Consider the following 23,354-nt stretch of genomic DNA (forward strand, 5'->3'; position numbering starts at 1 on the left):
AAGATTCCATGCCAGCCTGAATCCACGAAGTTATGTAAAAAGCACATTTGTCAACAGGAAGACGAAAGATTTCTACCCAAGGGCCATCACAAAGAATATTACAGAAAGAGTCCCAGTCAGCTTTAAGGTAGTTGTGAGAGGTACGATAATAGGGGGATTCAGATGATGAGATAATAGTTTCAGAGAGATCAAACTGTGATCAGAAGCACCTAAGGATGAATGTGGAGAAACTGAGCACTGACAAGGATCAGAAACAAGACATAAGTCTAGTAGAGAAGGTAAATATTCGGGTTGCCTGGAAAACGAATTGAAAAGTTGACTATTTGAGTTAGGGACTGAGAAAGGCAAAAGTTGTGAGCTTTAATGCCTGCAGAGTCACTGACACTAGAGCCATACCATTCAGTGTGATGAGCATTTAAGTCACCAACAACAACAATATTAGCTGATGGATAAAGAGAGAGGGCTTGGTCAACTTGATCAGAAATAACATCAAAAAGAGTGCAGTCTTGAGATGAAGGAGAGCAATATAGAACAAAGAGACAGGCGATAGAGTGAAGTGGTGCTAAACAAAAGCACATAAAAGAATAGTCTGTGGATTCAAACTTAGTTTCCCAACAAATGAGTGAATTCTTACCAATGTAAATACCAAGGCCAAGCATGTGACTATTGGAGTCTTTACGAAACAAAGGAAGATAACCACCAACACTAAGATCACAAGATGAGACAGCTGAACTCAAATTAGTCTCACAAAGAGCAAGCAGGTCTGGTGAACATTGCAAGAGATAAGACTCAACAGAAGAAAAGTTACTTCAAAGATTATGAATACTAGTAAATGATAGGTTTAGAGAACTTTGTGGTGGTGATGATTTTTTTTGTTTTATAGTTGTTGGTACTTTATTTATTTTTAAATTTGTTAAAGAACTTGATTCAAAGCTTAGATAGTACTCAGTACACTGTTTAATAGCCCAAGCAATTGCCTCATTACTATTAATAAACCCTAAGCCGTAACAAAGGACTCGAAATGTGGCCTTGGCAATGTACACCAAAAGTGCAAACAGGGACACTATCTATGTGGAACATGGCACTGTTAACACTTTGATATTTTTCAGCTGTTGATGGAATCAGCCTCTCTGAGAGCTACCACAAATTTCTGGAAACCTGACTACCAGCCAGCCTCAGAACCATAAAACTGAGTTTTAGAGCTGTACCCTCATTAGGAGATAATAGAATGAGTTGCTTAGTCATAAAAACACAGAGACACAAGCAAAAAATATATATACATATACATATATATATATATATATATATATATATATATATATATATATATATATATATATATATATATATATATGTATATGTATATGTATATGTATATGTATATGTATATGTATATGTATATGTATATGTATATGTATATATATATATATATATATATATATATATATATATATATTTATACTTATATTTATATATATACATTTATACATATACATACATTACAAACATATGCAACAAAATTTGGTTTTATATATACAAAACCAAATTTTGTATATAATAAGCAACTTTTTAAATTAGTAAACAGATAGCTTGTGTAAAAACCAAAAACTCTCATAAGAGGTTGTTTAGAGAAGCAGCTCGCATGGCTCGCCATGTTCGATTTAGGAGAGCTTTTCTCTGCTCTTTTTTTGAAAAAGCTGTATGCTTTTGCAGTTCTATATACACTATATTAGATATATGTATATATATATATATATATATATATATATATATTTTTTTCGAAATAAAAAAACAAAAACATTTAACATATGAAATAATAAAAAATGCTTTAAATATAAAAAGTGATTTTCTTGAAACACGTTAATGCCAAACCACAAAAAGCGTGGTTTTAAAAAACTCCTATGGTCTTTATATGTAATAAAATATTTCATATATCATAAAACTTGGTAATAATTCGAAGAAATCATCATTTATTTTAATTAACAATCTATTACTAAATATGAAATGCAAAATCGCTTAATGAAGCTTTTTTTTCTTTGAGGTTTTTCTATCTTTATCAGATTTTCTTTTGGGTTTTATCTAAAAATAATAAAATTAATTGAATGAAATCATTTTACAAACAACCTGGTTTGTTGATAAATGCTTTAAACCAAAAACAAACTTACTTTCAAAAGACTGGTCTTGGTCATTAATTTATTTTTTTTCAAATCTGTTGTAAATAAAACCTAAATGAAGAAAAAAATGCAGAATATATATAAATGTATTAGTAGGAGAAATGAGAATGTGTGTGTACATACACACTTGTGTGTGTACATACACTCATGTGTCTGTGTTTAAAGATCCTGAAAAAATTTAAAATGCAATAAAAAACATAACATGTCATAAAAGTATAAAGAAAGCAATAAATGAACTGGTTATGTTAATAGGAAATAGGCAAAGAGTGTCAGTTTTATGTGGTTCACTTTTTAATACTCATTTTTTCCACTTTGTACACACACTTTATACACATAGTGTATACAGACATTTAAAGATTTAATAAAAACTTGTTGGAGGCAAAGTTCATATTGAAAAACAGTGTCCATATTGAGTGAAGATGTTTGTTGATATAATATAATTTTTATCCCACCTACAGAGCTATTGACATTAGCATTTTTAGATGGCAATTAGTTCAGCCAATATAACAGGATTTACATCAACTTAAATTCAAATTCATATACAAAAAATGATTTAAATCCAAATTGTTTTCATGGAAAAGAAGAAAAAAACAAAGAATAATAAAAAAAAGGAAAGGTTTTTTTGTCCTAACATCTCAAGCCTTTCATATCTAGATGCCCAAATCAACAGTTGATGTATGCCACAAAAACACTTTATTTTAGTTTGATATAATCAATGCTGTTTTATATAAATATATTTATATATATATATGAATATATATATATATATATATATATATATATATAAATATATATATATATATATATATATATATATATATATATATATATTTAAACAATTTTAAAATGTAATCTATATATATATATATATATATATATATATATATATATATATATATATATATATATATATATATATATATAAATATATATATATATATATATATATATATATATATATATATATATATATATATATATATATATATATATATATATTTAAACAATTTTAAAATGTAATCTATAAAATAGAGTGCTCAATGCTCTTTAAAGAACAGAGCAATTATTAAGTAGTGGAAAATCACTTAACAAATATATTTTTCACTTCTTTCATATATATATATATATATATATATATATATATATATATATATATATATATATATATATATATATATATATATATATATATATATATATATATATATATATATATATATATATACTATCACATTATGTGGATATATATATCATAAAATAAAGAACAGAAATACAAAAAAAAAAAAAAAAAAAAAAAAATTTTTAAAACGGGGCAACAAAAAAATATTTTTTTTTTGTATATCAAGCAATTTTATTAAAATTATACTAATTTCGGGTTGAGAAAAAAGAATATGACAACGAAAATTTTTTATTAGCTCTAGTTTCTGAGATATACAATAGCTATAAATTTTTATTTCAGTTAATTTCCAACAGAGCAATATGACATATAATTTACATATTCTAATAACATTTAAAGTACACTTATTTTTTTTTTATAACAGATATATTCTAATAGTTTTAAACAAAGAAATCATGATCATCAAGTTAATAGGGTTAAAGATGATTATGGGGTATCGTCACAAAATCTTGATCTTTTTGCTTTCCTTTTGTAAACTAGTTCTGGAGCATCCCTACACACAAACCAACAATAATCTGCAAGCATGGCCTCATTCCAGCGACCCTGATATCTTTTTTCCATTACAGAAATAACTTGGTGAAACCTTTCCCCATGTTCATCACTAACAGCTCCACAATTGGGGGGGGGGGGGGGGAAGAAGTCTAGATGTGAGTGGAGGAAATGAATCTTGAGGGACATATTACATCCAAGTTGATGATATTTTTGCAGAAGTACTGCTACCAATTGAATGTAGTTATAATCTCGTTTGTTGCCTAAAAATCCACTAATCACTCCCTTAAGAGCTTCCCAAGTTTTCTTTTCGGGCCCCTTCAAAACTTCATCAAATGTAGGATCCTTCATAAGATGACGTATTTGTGGCCCAACAAAAATACCTTCTTTAACTTTTGCATCACTTATTTTTGGAAACTTGCTTCTTAAATAACTAAAAGCCTGTCCTTCTTTGTTCATACCTTTGACGAAATTTTTCATCAAACCCAACTTAATATGTAATGGTGGAAGAAGAACATCTTTTGGATCGACAAGTGGTTCAGCAATAACATTTTTTTCATCTGTGTTGAGATTTCTTGCAGGCCAGTCTTCTTTTATATAATGTGAACTTCTGTCTCTACTGTCCCACATACACAAAAAGCAGCAGTATTTAGTATACTCTAACTGCATTCCTAAAAGTATAGCAATGACTTTTAGATCACCACAAATTTTCCATTTGTGTTTATTGTAATTAATTGAGTTGAGGAGAACTTTCATGTTTATATAAGTCTCTTTCATGTGAACTGCATGGCTAATAGGAACAGAAGGAAGTCGGTTTCCATTGTGCAGTAATACAGCTTTCAAGCTTAGCTTAGATAAGTCTATGAATAATCTCCATTCAATTGGATCATAGTTCAAATTAAGACAATGCATTAATCCAAAAACATCAATGCAAACAACAAGATTATTTTTTTTCTCAAAAAAAGAAAGCAGATTATGCTGCCGTTTTCTGTAATGTGAAACCTTGACATCAAGTTGGAGAAGATTCCACTGCTTTAGTCTTGACCCTAGAAGTTCTGCCTTTTCCTGTGACAAGTCCAGATCTCGAACAAGATCACTTAATTCTGCTTGACTCAATCTGTGTGGCACAACATCTGTTAACACAAAACCAGGATCATTTGATGAGGAAGGCTTGTTTTCTTCTATTTCTACTTCATTTTCTGCTTCTAACTCACAACTTTGTGGTGGAGTAGGAACTGGTAAATTATCTGAATGTGGAATAGGTCGAATGGCAGATGGAAGATTCGGATATTTAACTGTTCCTACTTTTTTCATTGACAAACCTGCTTTAATGGGTGGGGTCAAGCAGAAATAGCAGTCATCTGTATGGTTTTTAGGTTCTCTCCATACCATTGGAACAGCAAAAGCCAAACATCTTTTTTTATTTTTCAACCATTCTCGTAGTGTAACCGAACAAGAGCTACAGCATATATGTGGAGCCCATGACTTATCCTGGTCCCCTACCTTCATATTGAAATAATGCTGGTAAGCAGTCTGCACAAGAGGTGTCATAGTTCTTTTCTGTGAAGAAAATGTTATTTCACCACAAATGTAACAAAAATTGTCCACTAAATTTACACATTTCCTTGGCATGTTGATTTGTAAAATTTTACACTAGTAAATAAAAAAATAAAAACTAAGAATAGATTAGACCAGAAACTTTAGCAAACACACATAACTAGTATCACAAGTTTTAAACATGAACAAAACATTTTGGATAGTCAAAAAAAAAATTTTTTTTAAAAAAATGAAAATTTCTACCCTTGCAATGGTTGAATAAGCGATCGCGATTTACAAAATCTGGAAAAATATCTGGTCTTTAAAATTTTAGTTTATGCAAGCCGTTTACTTTGTTTTTAAAGAAGCAAATTATTGTTAGCGAAAAAGTTATAAAAAACAAAATAAAACAAAACAATAAACTTACGATTACAAATGCAATAACAGCATTATGAAATGTTACGAACAGTCCAAAAAAACGCGCGCTAATTTAATAATCAACCAATAAAGTTTTTTTTGGTTGATTTTAAAAATAACTGCGCGCTTTTACGGACCATTAGAAGCTTTTTTTGTAATGCTAAACTTTTTATATAGTGCGTTTTTATGAAGTTGTTTAAGTTCTTTAACACGTTATAAATATTATTTAAATATCCACTCTATTTTTCTAGATGCTTTTCTACTTCAATTAAAATTTGGGATTACTTATGTTGTTTGAACTAAGAATGAATTATAAAAGTTATAAGTGCGTTGTAAAAGTATTACACTTATATAGTGTTATTACTTTTATAATGAAGTTACTAAAGTGTTATTACTTTTGTAGTCCTAAGTTTGTTATTTTATACTTTATAACTTTTTCGCTAACAAATTTAAGTTGATTCGTCCTTAAAAACAAAGTACACGGTTTTGCATAAACTAAAATTTTGAAGACCAGGGATTTTTCCGGATTTTTCATTTCGCGATCACTTAATTCAACCCTTGCCTTGAGAGAAAATTTTTGCTTTTAATTCTTAAACTAGAGCTAATATGTCATTTTTAATGTCATTTTCGAATTCAGCAGATGGAAATGCATAAGAAATAACTAATTTTGGTTCCGATACAAAATCACTGTTGGGCAGTGTAATTAGTATCAAAAGAACTTACAGAATGAGCCCATCCAGCATATTCACCATAAAGTTCACGAAAAAAATTCCCTTAAAAAAAAAACAATAAATAAAATAATTATATATTTAGAAATATTTTAACTTTATTGCAAATAAGAAATTAAATTATTAAAAAGATATTTTAATATTATCAACATTAAAACTAAATATCAATTTATAAAATAAATTATAAGGATTAATACTTTGATATTAACATTATGGACAATATTTAGATAGATAGCTTTTTCTGTTTTTGTCTAATTTGATATTGGAAACATTATTTATAAAGATTGCAGACAATTATGATAAAGTGTAACTTTCGATAAATTCTTTTAATCTTTATTGAATGAAATTGCTGTTAGTTACAGCTCTATTAGTATTTCTTTTACTTGTTTTGTGAAGTCAAACATCTAATCATTATGTTGAAAAAGAATGGAGTTATTTAATTATCTCTGTTTTGGCCTTGTACCCCCTAACCCACTAAAGCAACTGAATACCATTCACATGAATAAGTATTCTTGTAACAAGTAGATGTTGGTTATGTTTCACCAGTGAGTTACATCCGGGAGTCTTTTAGAGGATTTGTTCATTGTAACAGACAATGCTCCATGTCACGCTCGTTTAGAAAAGATGTTTAGAAATTCTCCAGCTCAGTTGTAACGTTTAGGACTCTACAGACCAATGTTAAACTTGGTGGAAACAATCTGGTCTAAAATTAAAAGTAACGTTGATAATGTGATTCACATTACATCTGTATTCGGTGCTGGGATTGTGGAACAACGAATGCAGTATTTGGAAAGAATTGGTACTGTGGCAAAAAATACAAAAATAGGAGGTGATTGTGCACATGCTGCTCAATATACTAAGAAGCCTTACGCAACAATTTTAAATACGGAAGATGCCCAAGTTGGTGTTTAACTGAATATTACAATGACTTTTAATGACATTGTTTAAATTCAATTTAAACATTTTTTTTTTTTTTTTAAATAAACTATTTGTGTTTTATTTATTATTCATCTGATTTCTCAAATGAGTTTTTCACAAATAAAACAATAAAGAATGTTCTAACTAACACCTGATAGGATTTTTCCAGTTACCGCAAAAACCACAAATGCCTTTTTCATCACTTTTTTATTTTATTGATAGTATATTATTATTTATTGAAAACCAACCCATATGGCCACCCTGGGCAAATCAGGAACCAACCTTTTATTACAAAGTAAATTAAGGCAAACTATTTGAAATAATAGAAACACTTTTACATTTTATCTTATTTTCTTCCATATAGTAATAACTATATAGTAAATACGTTTCATGACAGACACACTGTGAAAAGAGAAATGTTCAATTACAGCTTTTTCTAAGTTCTGGTCAAAAATGTGCAAAATGTTAATAAAAGGTTAAAACAAAAATGTTAAAAAAAAAGGTTAAAACAAAAATGTTAAAAAGTTAATGGAAAGAGGGGGAAGAGGCTAGAGCTATTTAAAAACTGAGTTTAATTCAGGCTTAACTTAGGACTTAATTCTAGTACTGAATATGAAATACTTTTACATATATACATACTTTGTATTACAATATATAATACAAACTAAAGTACATCAACATCTCTATTTTTATTGTTTTTAATGCATTTGTGCAAATTTTATAGCTCTAATTTTGTAACTTCCCTATAAGTACCCACTAATTTTTTTTTATGAAATCAGTAAAAACTAAATCAGTAGAAAAATAAATCTTATTAAAATCAGTATTGATCCTATGATACTGGAGGTTTGAAGTGAAGGCACAATTTCTTAAGTTTTAACTGGAGCTATTTATCAGAAACCGTATTTTTTTATTGAATTGTATCTTATCAGTAAATTTCTGAAAATTTGGAGGACTGCCATTTATAGAAACTAAAAAATATGTCTTTTCACTTCTTAAATTGCAGATTTTGTATACTGACTCATCAAAAATCAACTTTCTATTTTTGTAAAAAATAATTTTGTTGTTAGGTAGCCATTATAGATAAAGTGACATTTGAAAATTTAATGTTAAAGTTTTATTAAAGTAAGTCTACAGTTAAATTACAATTAAAAAAACTAGAAAGTTTTCTGAAATTTTTTTTTTAAATATAGATCTTTAAAGTATGAACAAAACATGTGTTCGCAACTAAAGTTTTTACATTTAGAAAAATGAGAAATTTTAAATATCTCATGAAACACAAAAGATTTTGTGCTGAAATTTTTAGGAAGTGTTTTTCTCATTGATATAAACCAACCCACCAAGTTTCATCAAAATGTAAGGTGGTCCATGTTGAAATCCTAAAATTTTGGTCAATTTGGCATGGAATGATCCTAATGGTTTTGCAAAGCATGCATGTGTTTTGTTTGCATTTTAGCATACTAATTATTTTACTTATAAAGTAGTATGGAATAGTTTTCGCTATTTGAAAAAAATGTTTTTTTTTAATTTTGTTTTTTCAACTGATTTTGTTTTTTTATTTTTTACAACATAAAATTACATCATAATCAAATAAAAAATTTTTTTAGCACAAACTAAATTATATTTTTTGGTTTTTTAATTTAAAAAAGAAAATTTCATAATTTAAACTTGAAGTTTGAAGTTTTGGAAGTTTTTTTCATCTATGTTAAAATTATATCATATGAGGAGTTGTTAAAGAATAACTAAATAAAAAACGTCAACATCAATAATATTTTTTTACTAAATAGATTATAATATGCACGGGCTTTATTATTATTTATTTTACCTGTGAAAACTGTCTTACACAGGTCTGGAGACTTGCAAAGGCTACAGTCTGACATTTCTGTCAAAGTTTGTATATATGTGCATATATATATGGGCATATATATATGAATCTATATATATATATATATATATATATATATATATATATATATATATATATATATATATATATATATATATATATATATATATATATATATATATATATATATATACATATATGAATCTATACAAATATGAATCTATATATATATATATATATATATATATACATATATGAATCTATACAAATATGAATCTATATATATATATATATATATATATATATATATATATATATATATATATATATATATATATATATATATACATATATATATATATATATATATATTATATATATATATATATATATATATATATATATATACATATATATATATATACACAGTCGCAATAAAAGAATGAGACTTAATTGATTGACGAGTAACACGAGAATGAATTTTAGTAGGTGGCATAAGAGATGAGAGCTCTTTAGAGCAGCCCTAATTAAAGTATTTATTGAAAAGAGAAAGAGAAGCAAAATTATGACGATGTGACAATAGTTAAAGGTTGGCTGCAAGAGCAGGTCCAACTGTGTTTACAATGCGTTTTTACACCCTGTCTAAAAGAGAAAGACCATCATTTGAAGATCCACTCCAGATATGGAAACAGTATAAAATACAGGATGGATTAGAGATTTAGAGATAAAGAATAGAATTCAGAGTAAGAAAGAGGTGAGCGCGATAAAGAGATGCAACCTTTGCAGATGCTAATTTTGCAATAGATTTGATATATGGTTTCTAAGTAAGATCGGAAGTAAGAGTTATTCCTAGAAGATAAAAGGAAAATGACTTATCGGTAAATTACCATTCATAAATATAGGAAGATTCAAGATAACAGTTAGCTGAAAAAGATTGAGTTCAATTTGAGTTAAAGGTCAACAGCCACTGAGAACCCCATGCTGTAGCAGAAGTGAGATCCTTTTCAAGCTCAAATGCCCCCTCCAAGCAATCAGAGTGCGTTGGCTTCTTATCAAGACAAGAATAAATGGTGTATGGTTAGAATCTAAATGTTTTTAATTGTTGGAATAAAAATAGTGCCATAACAATTTTTAGTTTACAGTATAAAAAAAAGCACAAAAATTTTATGGAATAAACAAAAATACTCAATGATAATAAAATACCGAATGTATTTTGAATGGAGGAATAAACATAGTTTGAGATCATAAAAGTTTTTTTTCTAACTTTAGTTTGAAAGATAATTAATTGTTAATAAATTTTTTTGAATGAATCAGTTGTTTTTTTTAATGAAATTTGAAATATTAATAAGAAATGTTAACATTTCTTTTAAAGTACAAATAATAAATAACGTGAGCTTTTGATTTTACAAAATAAACTTAACTTGTCTCAGCACTTGGGAGACAACATTCCTTTAATAATCTCAAAAGCTTGAGAACATTAAAAGTCAAAATGATGTATTAGTTTTCATTTTAGGAATTAAAACTGAGATAGAAATAGAAAGTATAAAATTATCATATAAATAACCATGAAATGGAGGCAGGCAAAAAATGACAAACAATAATTTCATTGAATAAGAAACCAGTATCTGAACCACTTGCTAAAAAAAACTTTACTGTTTCCTTTAAATAATTTTATTTTTTTCATAGAAAAATTTAAAATAAAACTTTTTTTAAGAAAGCTTTATAAAGTGAGTGGTTTCAGATTTACTGATTTCTTATTAAAAACTTGAGTATATATATATATATATATATATATATATATATATATATATATATATATATATATATATATATACATATATATATATATATATATATATACACACACAAGTGACATAGCCCATGCAATCGGGGGAAGAATTAGTTGATGCTTTAAATTAGAAATAATTAGTTTTTATTATTTCTAGGACATAATTACTGCATAGCCCACTATATAACTACTATGCAGCCCGCTACATAGCTTTAAAATAGCCTGATATATAGGTACTACATAGCCCGCAGCTTACCCGCGCACTGCATAGCTATGATACAACATATTATAACATGTTATACAGCTACTACATAACCATTTATATAGCTACTATATAGTCAGCTACATAGCTACTACATAGCTTGTGTCCCAAAACATAGCTTCTTCATAAGTATGTTGCCCACTACATACTTATGAAGTAGCTATGAAAAAACAAAACAACCTGATATATGTCTACCAATATAAAATGTAGAACACAATATGCTTTAAATAAATTTTCATAAAATACTTGACACTAATGTAAGGGATGTAAAAACAAAATTTAAGTTAAATACATTACTTAATTTTAACCTTATTTTCAAGTCAAAAGTTATTCACATTAATGTAATTTGTATGATAGTCTTTGCAAGTGCAAGAAGAATTAGTCCAATTTTTAATTTGGCTGTAGTTAATTTTTTAGAATATAACTACTACATAGCCCGCTATGTAGCTTTTAAATAGCACAATATATAGGTACTACATAGTCCGAGGGGTACCCACCTACTAAATAGCTTTTATAGAAATGCTACAACATAAACTTTGTATACCTATTACATAACCTGTTATATAACTACTACATAGCCCACACATAACTACTACATAGCTGCTACCTAAGCATGTAGCCCGCTACATACTTATATATAAAATATAATAACACAAAATGTTAGCTAAAGTTAAATAAAATATGTTAAGCTAATTTTAGTGATGGAAAAGTAAAAGTTGCAAAACCAAAAAAAAAATTAATAATCTTTAATGAATTAAATTACCTGATTTTTGCGATATCAAATTTAAAAATGTACACATTAATTTGACACCAAAAGACATGAAATAAATTAAAATGGCGTTGTTTTTTTAAATTAAAAATCTTTTTTTTTTCACTAAAACAACTATAAATCTTTATCAAACTATTTTTTCAATTTTTTAAATAAAAATCACTTTCACATTGGTTTTAAACAAAGTTATGTAATATAGTTTTCAATTTTGCCTCAGAAAATGAAAATGTCCACAGACAGACAACTGCTACATTTTTATACAATAGTGTGTGCTATATATATATATATGGTGTGTGCTATATATAGTGTGTGCTATATATATATATATATATATATATATATATATATATATATATATATATATATATATATATATATATATATATATATATATATATATATATATATATATATATATATATATATAGAGAGAGAGAGAGAGAGAGAGAGAGAGAGAGAGAGAGAGAGAGAGAGAGAGAGAGAGAGATGTGATGCGTTTTTTTGGTTCTTGTTTTTTTGGTCGTTTTTTTGTTTTTTTTTGGGAAATATTTAATAATTCATCATTTAAGCTACTACATTTAAATTTAATGGCAATATTATTAAACATATTTTAATTTCAGATTTATATAGGAGACCTAAGGCTGAATTTGACTAAAATTCTTTTTCTTTTGGTATGTTTAAAGGTAATTGTTTTATTATTAATGTTTAGGTTTACACGGTGATAGCAGTCCTGTATAAAAAATTATTAGTTAATTTTATCTTCCTCTATTTAATTTTTATTGACTTTATTGTTATATATTGACACAATAAACACTTCTTATCTAAGTTTATTACACTTAACTACATTTACTTAATTTTATTTACTATTTGATATAAATATATATATATATATATATATATATATATATATATATATATATATATATATATATATATATATATATATGTATATATATATATATATATTATTATTATTATTATTATTATTTTTTTTTTTAATTTATTTACTGTACTTTCAAAGTTTTGAGTTGCAAATAAAAAGTTATAAGGAGTTTTAAAAGCTCTTTTTAATAATCAATTATGTTCTCTATTTAATTATATTTAAATTTTAGATATTTTCCTTAACATAGTAAATTTTAATTATAAAAATGAGTAAAACAGGCCATACAGGGGGGAGAAATAAAACTGTAGTTTCCAATTTATTTATACCTATGAAACAAATTAGCAAAATGGAAAGAGTTAAATGTTCTTTTTGCTTTGACATTATCTCTAAAAACGGAACTCGAATGACTAAGCATATTAAAAAATGTCGAAAATGTCCTGAAGAAGTAAAAAGTCTATATGCAAATAAATCAGGTCATAGTCAAAAACAGCAAGACTCTTCTGGAGATGCTGAACCGAAAACAAAAAATCCACGATCTGATTCTTTTGGAACATCCTCTTCTGAATCAATTTGTAGAAGTAAAACACCATGTTCCGTGTTTGACAGCATGACAAAAACTGAAAAGGTGTGTATTGTATTTTGAAATTTTAAGATTTATTTGAAGAATTAACTGATATGGCAACTAGCTTATTAAAAGTTCATGATTTTTAAATTTAAGATTTGTTTCATGATTCACTGATGTACCAGTATGACATTATATTTTGCAGGAATTGATTGATACACACCTAGCCAGAGCAATATATGCTAGTGGATCGCCACTCCATATAGTAGAAAATAACTATTGGAAAATCTTTTTGAACAAGTTACGTCCTGCTTATAAGCTTCCGTCAAGACATGAAGTGTCAAATGTGTTATTAGATAATGAATTTTCAAGGATTTCAGCAAATGTTAAAGAAATGGTAGCAACTGCAGATTATCTTGGATTTATGTGTGATGGATGGAGCAATTTAAGGTACAGTAACAATTTATTATAATATTAGTTGATGCAATTAAACCTATATTATTTAGTTAATAAACAGATCCTATTTGTTTATATGCTGTTTCTTCTTTACAGAAATGAAGCTACCATAAACTTTGTAATGACATTACCTTCTTCATCACCCATTTTGTGGAAGACATTGCCTACAGGTAAAACCATAATTCTAGTACTGTATACAATGGATTTACTTAACAGACTCGTAGACTTTTAAAATATGCATACTATTTTATAATTAACTTTGATATTAAATTTATAACAAACAACACTGAAAACCATTTCAGTAAGCAGAAATAATGTATCAGTAAATAGATTTATAATATTTATATAGCACAGTATATATAATATATCCTAAATTGTTATGTAGGAACATTAAGCCATTCTGGTGAATATATGGCAAATGAAATAAAGAAAGTTTTAGAAGAAATAAATCCTAAAAAAGTTTTGGGCATTGTGACTGACAATGCTGCAAATATGAAAAATGCGTGGACTCGTCTAAAAGATTGTTATCCCCATCTTCATTGTTATGGATGCATTTCACATGGTTTAAATTTGCTGTTCACAGATTTTTTAAAATTGACAACTTTAACTGTTTTGATGTCACAAGTAACTGATATTGTTAAAGAAATAAAAAATTCTCATTTATCTGTTGCAGCATTTAGAGATATACAAAAAAAATCAGCTGGTGTAGTAACATGCATTTCCTTGAAACTACCTGTACGAACTAGGTAATAAAACTAAAAATATAAATATACTGTACATTACATCTAAAAATTGAGCTATGTAACTAATTTTATTATACATTCATAAAAATAGATTTCAGTTAGTAAATTACTTTACTCTAAATTTATTAAATTATCATAATTTCTTTGTATTTTATTTAAAGGTGGGGATCAACTGTAGCATGCTTAGATAGCATACAAAAAAATAAGCAACCATTAAAAACATTGGCTATTTCTGAAAACAGTGGACTTAATTCAGTAACAAAAAATATTCTTTTATCAGATGTTTTTTGGGACAGGGTTGAAGGTTTTTTCAAATTGCTGTCACCAATAGCTGATGCAATAAAGAAAACTGAGTCAAATACTCCCTTGTTATCTACTGTTGTGGAAACTTTTCACTTCTTGGAAGACCACATTTTTAAAAACTTAACAGTTAGCCCATTCTCAAAGAAGGAAGAAGAAGAAGCCAAAAAAATCTTTAAGAAAAGAAAAGATTTTTGTTTAACAGAAATTCACTTGGCTGCCAATATACTAGATCCTAAATTTCAAGGCAGAGTCTTGACTGGAGAACAAAAGGTATTTACTACACATAATTCAAATTTATAATTTTTAAATTTGAAAATACTATTTAAATTAATAAAGTAATTTTAAAATTATTGAAAGAAAAATCTTTTTATAGATTGATGCATGTGAGGCGATACACAACATTGCCGCAAGTATGCCTGATGTAAACGAAGAAATTATGATGTTTGACTTGGCTAATTACCAATCAAAGGGTGGTATAATTTCAAAACTTTTTATTTGGACTGCAGTTGGAATAACTCAACCCATAAATTGGTGGAAAGGATTGTGTTCCTTTACTGAACTATCAAAAGTTGCGTCTAGAATTCTTCAGCTCCCAGCTTCAAGTGCAGCATGTGAGAGAAGTTTTAGCACTTATTCTAACATTCATAGTGCGAAAAGAAATCGCTTAACAATTGAAAGGGCTGGAAAACTAGTATTCATTTCACAAAATTTAAAACTTGAAAATATTGAAAACACCAGTTATAAAAATGGTACATAACTACTCCTCAAATTAATAACTCGAGTGTAAATAAAGTTCCTAGCACTTCAATGCCTTGGGCAGAGTCTGAAGCAGTTAATATAGAAAGTGACAGTGATTTTGTTTATGAATCACAAGATGAAGGTAGTCTAGGGCGGGAAGACTCGGACTCAGAAAGCACATCCATTTAGAATATCTTTTATAGTTTAAACACATGTTAAAATTACTAGATTATTGACTTTTTTGCTTAAATATTTATACTTTTTTTTAATTGTGTATACTACACAACACAGTGCTACAATTCTTAGCACTAAATTAATAACAAATTAAAACTTTTAAAATATTATTCAAAAATAATAGATATCAGGCCTTGTTACGAGATTTCGCTGCGTAGCGAAAACGCGTAAGGCATTTCTAAGTTACTCAACTCATCAAATATATTTTGCATCGTTAGAAGTTATATTGCGTCACTCACGTCTTTTCAAGTACCGCATTGTAATTAAAGTTATTTTATTAACGCGTTAAAAATCATACAAACAGTTTGTTTTTTTCTCACTATAACAAAAGTTACAAATAAAATCTAAGTTCTTATATAAAAAATTATTTTTATTATTTTTTTCAAATATGAACTAAATTTTACTTTGAAAAAAATATTTTTTTCATGAAACGTAAAATAATGTTTGTTTATTTTCTTATGATTTTTATGTTTATTTTCTTATGATTTTGGTTTTTGGTTATTTTATTAACTGTTAATAAATTTTTTCTTATTTAATATATAAACTCATTTTAATGTTTTTAATCAAGAAAGAGTTTTTTTTTGTTTATCAGTTACCGATAACATATTCGTGATCATAATTTATTTTTATAAATTAAACGAACGTCATTAAAACTTTACGTTATTGAATTAACAATAAACAAAATATCTTATTAATAAAACATTTACATCAAAATAAATCGTGCATTTTTTAAACTATTATGACTAAAAATAAATTTTATATGTAAAAGAAATTTATATATTTAATTCCTTAAGATAAAACTTAAAACACCTAATTTTTTTAACTAATTTTTAACAACAACAAAAAAATTATTTAACAAACTGTTCTTTAACAAAAAATCTATTAGTTTATGATTGCGGTTAAATACGACTTTATTTCTTCTGAATAAACGTCACGTTAACGACAATCAAAAGATAATTTAAATATTCTAAAAGATATAAGTTTTTGCGTAGCGCAAAACTGCTGAACGCATAGGCAAATCGCCTTTTCGCAAGCAAAATGCGAGCTGCGTAGCGCTTCTTAACAAGGCCTGATATATATATACCTAACTAAAACAAAACTCATCAAACTAAAATGCTTAGTTTATTTAATTTACGCATTAAAAAACCATTTCATTTTTTATTTTAACATTTGTACTTTTTTATTTATTTAATATGTTTTAAAAGATTAACATTTATCATAAAAAATACATAATTATATAATTAAAAAAAAAAAAAGTTTTAAATACTTATAAAAATTCATTAGAAGCGTTTTGCTACTACATTAAAAAGCATTTTGATAATATAAAAGCATTTAAAATCAAACTTATTTAATTGTAATGACTTTCTAAAACATTTGTCTTTCTTAATGTATTCTTTTTAAATGTATTAACTTTAATTATTCTTATATTACAATTAGTTAAAGAGACTTTCGTTGCCATAGAATGTCATCTCTTATAAAACAAAACAACTTTTTTATTTTTTGATAACATTAATAATAAAAAATGCATACTTAAACAATTTATATAATGTAAATTAAAAAATTTATATACAACTGTCAATTATACTATAAAAATAAATCATTATCAGTAAATTGTTACTTTATTTAAAAGCATTTTATTAATATAAAAACCTTTGTTAAGAAATTTTAATGTAAATTATTTCACTTAAGGTATAAATCAGAATACTTTTCATTTAGCACGTTTTTAAAATGTTTTTAAAATAGCCGCGGTCAAATCGTCAAAGCAAAATATGATTTGCCTGGTTATATAATGGCGTGCGATTGCACATCTTCCTGTGAAAGACTGTAATAGATCTAAAGGTAGGAGGCAGGTAGAACAAAGTGCACTGAGTCGAATGTTAAAAAGCAACAGGTATCCAAAATTACAAAGTGCTATAAGATTAAGGATAAAAAAAGTACAGGAATAGAAAGGTAATATAAAATAATTAAGGCTATGTGAAAAATGTGTTGATGGCATTGTATATTTGAAGCTTAAAAACTATGTATATATGTGTGCGCGCCTTACTTAGAAAATACACTGAGAAACTTAAATGGTATAAGAAATCTGAATGTGAAGAGACCTGTGTCATTAAAAAACATACAGAAAAATTTTTTATATACAAAAAAGAAAAGATAAATGGTTACAAAACAAATAAATGAGCAGCGGTATTTAAAAGAAAAGCAATGAAAAATTAGAAAGTGGTGAGATTCGAACCACGGCCATTCCGCCTATGAAGTAAACGCCTTATCCAAATTAGCTAAACGTGTGTGGACTTATGAATTGTATAATTGAAAAAGTGATGTAGAAAGTAAAGCCTATGAGGAAGATATGTATGTATACACGAATAAACCATCACATCAGTGTATATAAATATATACCCATGCATTACATAGACCTATTCATATAGGGACAATACATGCTTGTTGCACTATAATTATACAAACAGATAGATAGCAATTTATATTTTTATTTTTCTCTTTAAAAGAACAAATAAAATATATGAAAATCAGTCTTTTTAATGTTGACTTAAAGCTGTTTTTTTGTTTGTTTGTTTTTTATGCTTTGCCTAATCCAATTAATCCTAACAAAAACAGTGCACAAACTATTTAAATTAATAATTTTTTTTTTCTTTTATTTAAATTTATTTCCTATTTTGTTAGTTTTGCTTTCTTTGTTTTTGAAACTTAGTTTTTCCCGCAAAGTATTGAAACGCCTAATATAATAAAACTTCCAAACTACCGTGACCAAGTTATCTAAATAAAATACTTATGCCTGGACGAAAAATATGAAAAACCACATGCGTCTCCTGAGAAGGCTCGTGGTTACAATTTTTTATTTAAAGATCAAGTTAGTAATGATTTAACAGTTTACAGTTTTTATAACTAGTTTAAACTCAAGCAATTTTAAAAATATAGTAGAATTTCACAATTACACAATTACACAGGTTCAAGTTTCTGCCACTAATTAATCTTACACTAATCAATATTTTTAACTTTTTCTTATTTTTCCTAAAGATATAAAAATATCAATAAAAGTACATACCTATATCTTTATACAGTTTGCTTGTGAGAGTTTTGTTACTTTTTAAGTGTGGCATATAGTATTGAGATGCAATCTGCCACATGTGAGTATCTACGGGGATGGCATTTTTCTTGTTCAAAGACATCAAACAAACACAATCAGCAACTTTAGCCCCAACCCCAGGCAATGAGCAAAGATCTAAATTCATATAATGTACAAAAAAAAGGTAATGTTTGTAGTACAAAATGTAATTCAAAAACAAAAGGTAGTGTTTGAATTTTAAAAAATTAAATAATGCAAACATAAAAATTAATGTTTGTATTATTGGGTTCACTGATTCGCTTTGTTTTTCTTAACTGTAGTGTTTTCAACAAAGCTTAATAATCTAAAAAAATTTAATTTAAAGCCTTATTGAATATTTGAATTAGAAAAAATATTTTATATTTTGGCTATTATTTGGGTGAAATAAAAAATAGAAACAAATTTCTTTAAATGTTTAAAATAAATCAAAATATGATTGCTAAAGATTTCATTTTAAGGTGCATTCATAAATAAAAAAAACACTGATTAAAGACCCCACTTCCTCCTCCCTCCAACTGTTTTCAAAGACCCCTTTTTCCACTCTGCATACATTATTTATTACAAAATCAACCCCTCCTCAACGCATAAATTTTTTATAATATAAAAAACTGAAATTTTTTTTAGTCAATTCTATGTTAAATAACATAATATTGATTTTTTTAACTTTATTATTATTTTTTAACAAAAAAGAAAATCAAGTTTTAGGAGAGATAGAGCTTGAGATTCAACCGCATACATCAGCAATTCAATGGCATACTCACTGTCTTTAACACCCCTCCCCCTTACCTGCATCCATACATTTTTAGTTAATCTCTCCCCTCATACCTGTGTATTTTTGTTCTCAGGCTCCAATCATTGCCATTTTTTGCAAAGCATCCTTATTTGACATAAGCATGAACATATAACTGTTTGGAGTTTTTTCCATGTCTGGAATTTTTTCAGATACCAAAAATCCTGGATTCGACCCTGAATAGAATTTTGATAAGGTATTAAATTTGGTTTATAAACTTTTTAGAAGAAAAAATGGTTAGGTTATATTTAAAAAAGTCTTACATTATTAGCTGAAAATTACCTTAACAACTAAAAAACACATCCCACTTCATTTTTATGTAAAAACTGAGTGTGATATTGATGAGTATTTGTTTTTTAGATTTTGGCAATTATATAGGTAATAAAAAGTACAGTTATATATATTTAACATTCAATTGTAAAATTTTATTTGAATAAAAAAAATATATCAGTGAAAAGCATTATACTAAAGAAGGTCTAAACCATTTTTACATTAAGAACTTTTTTTTACTGATATAGGAAAGTAGGAAAAAAGAATTCTTATTAATTTGTTTTAAGAAATACTTCTTAAGTTATATATCAATTTAACTTATTAAGATGTGTTCTACTGGCTTAGTGACATCAGATATATGTGAAGGTCAAGAAGATGTTATTGAAACTTTAAGCAATGAGGAAAAAAATTATATTATACTTTTACACTGTAACATTGAATTATCAAACTTAACAATATTATGTGAAAGGGATACTACAAAAAGTTTGAAAACGTACCCCATAGCAGAAAGCTTATTGCGATCCATTTAATGCACATGCATAGAAAATCAATAGTAAGAAACCGTAAAATTTAAATGTTTTATTAATATATTTATAATTCTTTATTTTATATTTTCTAAAACATAACAAAACAAAGTTTTATACAAATATACACAAGAGCTTTATATAATTTAATTATTTTTAGAAAATTTTGCTGAAGTTACAATAAAAAAGTTACAAGTCATGAATAGAAGTATTTTAAATATTGCTCCTGGGAAAAAATTCTGCCAACCTAGTAAATAAAAGATTGCCAGTAGAGAAGATCTTACAGAAGAAGAGTCACAGTGAACAAGATGAGGATTTTATTTTTATTCATTAATTATTTTTTGTCATCATTCAAAGTAAAAAGAAAAGAGATCAACAAAGATCTCAAAAACTTTAATACATCTCTAAAATCTCATTTGAAATCATAAAAACATTTACTCTCAGAAGGAAAGTGAAAAGCTGCATGGATCAACGAAATAGCTAACAACATAACTAGAAAAGTTGAAAATCATGTCAATGTTCCCTCAAAAATGTGTGATAGCATGAAACAAATAGCATGAAAAAAAATGCTGAAAACTTTGATGAAATTATAAGCTTGATAAAAGGGAAAACTCTCTATTCCAACAAAAGGACTATTGTTCAGCTTCTCACACTGGCTCCCAAAAATGATCAATATTAAATGTACAAAATAGTTTTGCAGTTACAGAATACCAGGCAAAGATGGTTAAACAATTTTTTAAAGAAAAATGATTGTTAGCTATCTCTTCACTGTATAAAAAAAAAATTTAATACTTAAGTGATTCATGTCGAACTAGGCCTGGAAAAAAAGAATATGTAAGCATCAGAAAAAACTTTCATAAACAAAAAAAAACTTTATTTAATTTAAAACTTTATTTATTTGTAAAAGAACTTTCATAACATCTTTGATATGTTCAGCAAATAATGTAAAGAAATAAGAGCCACCAAACCTTCATCAATATTAGCGTCTGACAATTGACTTAAAACATCTTGCCCATTAATTAAAAGATCCAATTATTCATGTTTTTCAAAGTAACTTTCCATAAGTTAAATCTTACTAATTGCAAAATTTATCAGCCTTGCTTGCTCCTTGTGAGACTAAGTTGAAATTTGTTCTTCTTCAGATCTCATTATTGATGGCTACTTAACTTTAATACACAATAACTCCAATAGTCACATGTTTGGCTTGGGTGTATACTTACGCATCAACTCAACTATTTGTCAAGAAATCAGGTTTAAATCCTTCAACCATTTTTTATGTGCTTCCATTTAACACCACTTTACCCTATTACAATTCTTTTTGTTCTTTATCGCTCACCTTCTTCTCAAGATTCCACTCTTTTAGATGTAATTTCTGATAAAAATGACCAAGGGGTCATCCATAAATTATGTCACACAATTTTTGACATATTTTAACAACCTCTTGCAATGGGGTAACATTTTATTGACCTTCCTCCCCCTACCCCCAATATTTTGCAACAATTTTGTGTTCGCCCCACTCCCCCCCAAAAAAAATTTTAAACGACTTTTAAATGTGATGTCTATAAATTTCTTAGCTTCTTTAAGTTAATTACTACTTTTCAGTCTATTTAATGTTTTTTTTTCAACCCAATAGTTCTGTATAAATTGTATAAATTAACATCGGCGAAATTTTTTATTTTTTTTAGTCAGTTTTATTTTTTTTTAGTTGCTGCACACTTTTGTGCACCAACTGAATAAAGTTCTGCATTTGGACCATATACAGTCAAAGTGCAGAATATGGACTGCACATAGACTGTTCCAAGAGGTGATTTTACGAATAAATCGAGGGGGGAGGGGGTGGGAGGAAAGGGATTGTATTCTTAAAAAGTACCAACTTTCTTTTTAAATAAAAAATATAGACAAAAAAAAAAAGAAGAAAAAAAGGTCCACAAAACTAAAACTTACCCAACGGGAGGGGGGGGGTGTGAAACTCTATTAGTAAAATTGTCTCTGACTGTTACAATTGTAACAGTCTGTTAACAGGCTGTAACTACTCCGTTAACGGAGTATACATATCGACTAAGTAAGATTTAGGCACAGTTGACTTTACAATAAACATGTAGATACATCAACTGAGGGTTGTGGTTTGGTCAGATACTCTTTTAATTAAAAGAAAGTCTTCTCTAGACTTAAAACTTAAAAAAAAATGTTGCATCACAAAATCGGAGACCCCTCTCCCCCTCATAGCAAATCATCACAAAATTGCCTGCCCCAACTCCCCCCCCCCCCCTTAAGCGTGACCTAATTTATGGACGACCCTCAAGCCCTTTCTTTTTATCCCTCTGCCAATATTGTTCTTTTTGTGACTTTAATGCTTATCACACTTAATGGTTTGGCTCTAACACCACCGACCTGCTGGTAGCGGCCTGCTGGCCCCAGAGGCTATGCAGAAATCTTGCATGGGCCATAAACTTTTCATCTTATATAGGCCTTTTCAAAAAAAAAAAAATATATTACTATACTTCTTTAAATGACCAGCAAATAATTTTTTATTCACTTTATTTATCACAATTAATCAAAGTCTAAAGGGTAATACTGTTTTGAACGATTGCGGTTAAAATAAAATAACTTTTAACATTTTTTTAATAA

The 23,354-nt window shown here is 27.2% G+C and overlaps 3 protein-coding genes across 3 annotated transcripts in view; 2 read left to right on the plus strand and 1 right to left on the minus strand.

Annotated features, from left to right (window-relative positions):
- Positions 1 to 1,969: 1,969 nt before the first annotated feature.
- Positions 1,970 to 23,354, minus strand: part of LOC100201758 (N-glycosylase/DNA lyase) — a 32,085-nt gene continuing 10,700 nt past the window's right edge. The window contains exons 2-5 of the mRNA XM_065800434.1: positions 19,083 to 19,259; positions 6,517 to 6,566; positions 2,166 to 2,225; positions 1,970 to 2,079 (exon numbers count right to left, since the gene is read on the minus strand). Of these exons, the coding sequence (XP_065656506.1) occupies positions 2,017 to 2,079; positions 2,166 to 2,225; positions 6,517 to 6,566; positions 19,083 to 19,259 (350 nt within the window). The 3' untranslated portion in view covers positions 1,970 to 2,016. The remainder of the gene's footprint in view (positions 2,080 to 2,165; positions 2,226 to 6,516; positions 6,567 to 19,082; positions 19,260 to 23,354) is intronic.
- LOC136082072 (uncharacterized) lies at positions 13,216 to 14,019 on the plus strand. Its single transcript, XM_065800650.1, has 2 exons — positions 13,216 to 13,610; positions 13,753 to 14,019. Exons 1-2 carry the CDS (start codon positions 13,251 to 13,253, stop codon positions 14,017 to 14,019), a joined length of 627 nt encoding a protein of 208 aa, XP_065656722.1. The 5' UTR covers positions 13,216 to 13,250.
- LOC136081964 (uncharacterized) lies at positions 14,105 to 16,099 on the plus strand. Its single transcript, XM_065800433.1, has 4 exons — positions 14,105 to 14,173; positions 14,389 to 14,749; positions 14,908 to 15,319; positions 15,423 to 16,099. Exons 1-4 carry the CDS (start codon positions 14,125 to 14,127, stop codon positions 15,804 to 15,806), a joined length of 1,206 nt encoding a protein of 401 aa, XP_065656505.1. The 5' UTR covers positions 14,105 to 14,124; the 3' UTR covers positions 15,807 to 16,099.

This window comes from Hydra vulgaris, chromosome 06 (genome assembly GCF_038396675.1).
Source record: "Hydra vulgaris chromosome 06, alternate assembly HydraT2T_AEP".
NCBI lineage: Eukaryota > Metazoa > Cnidaria > Hydrozoa > Anthoathecata > Hydridae > Hydra > Hydra vulgaris.

What these genes read in the sequence shown, in the direction of transcription:
- LOC136082072 (XM_065800650.1), top strand. Translation starts at nt 13,251, where the DNA reads ATGAGTAAAACAGGCCATACAGGGGGGAGAAATAAAACTGTAGTTTCC. An exon ending in GCATGACAAAAACTGAAAAG is followed by an intron (nt 13,611 to 13,752) that starts GTGTGTATTGTA and finishes TATATTTTGCAG; the next exon opens with GAATTGATTGATACACACCT.
- LOC136081964 (XM_065800433.1), top strand. Translation starts at nt 14,125, where the DNA reads ATGACATTACCTTCTTCATCACCCATTTTGTGGAAGACATTGCCTACA. An exon ending in AAACTACCTGTACGAACTAG is followed by an intron (nt 14,750 to 14,907) that starts GTAATAAAACTA and finishes TTTTATTTAAAG; the next exon opens with GTGGGGATCAACTGTAGCAT. An exon ending in TCTTGACTGGAGAACAAAAG is followed by an intron (nt 15,320 to 15,422) that starts GTATTTACTACA and finishes ATCTTTTTATAG; the next exon opens with ATTGATGCATGTGAGGCGAT.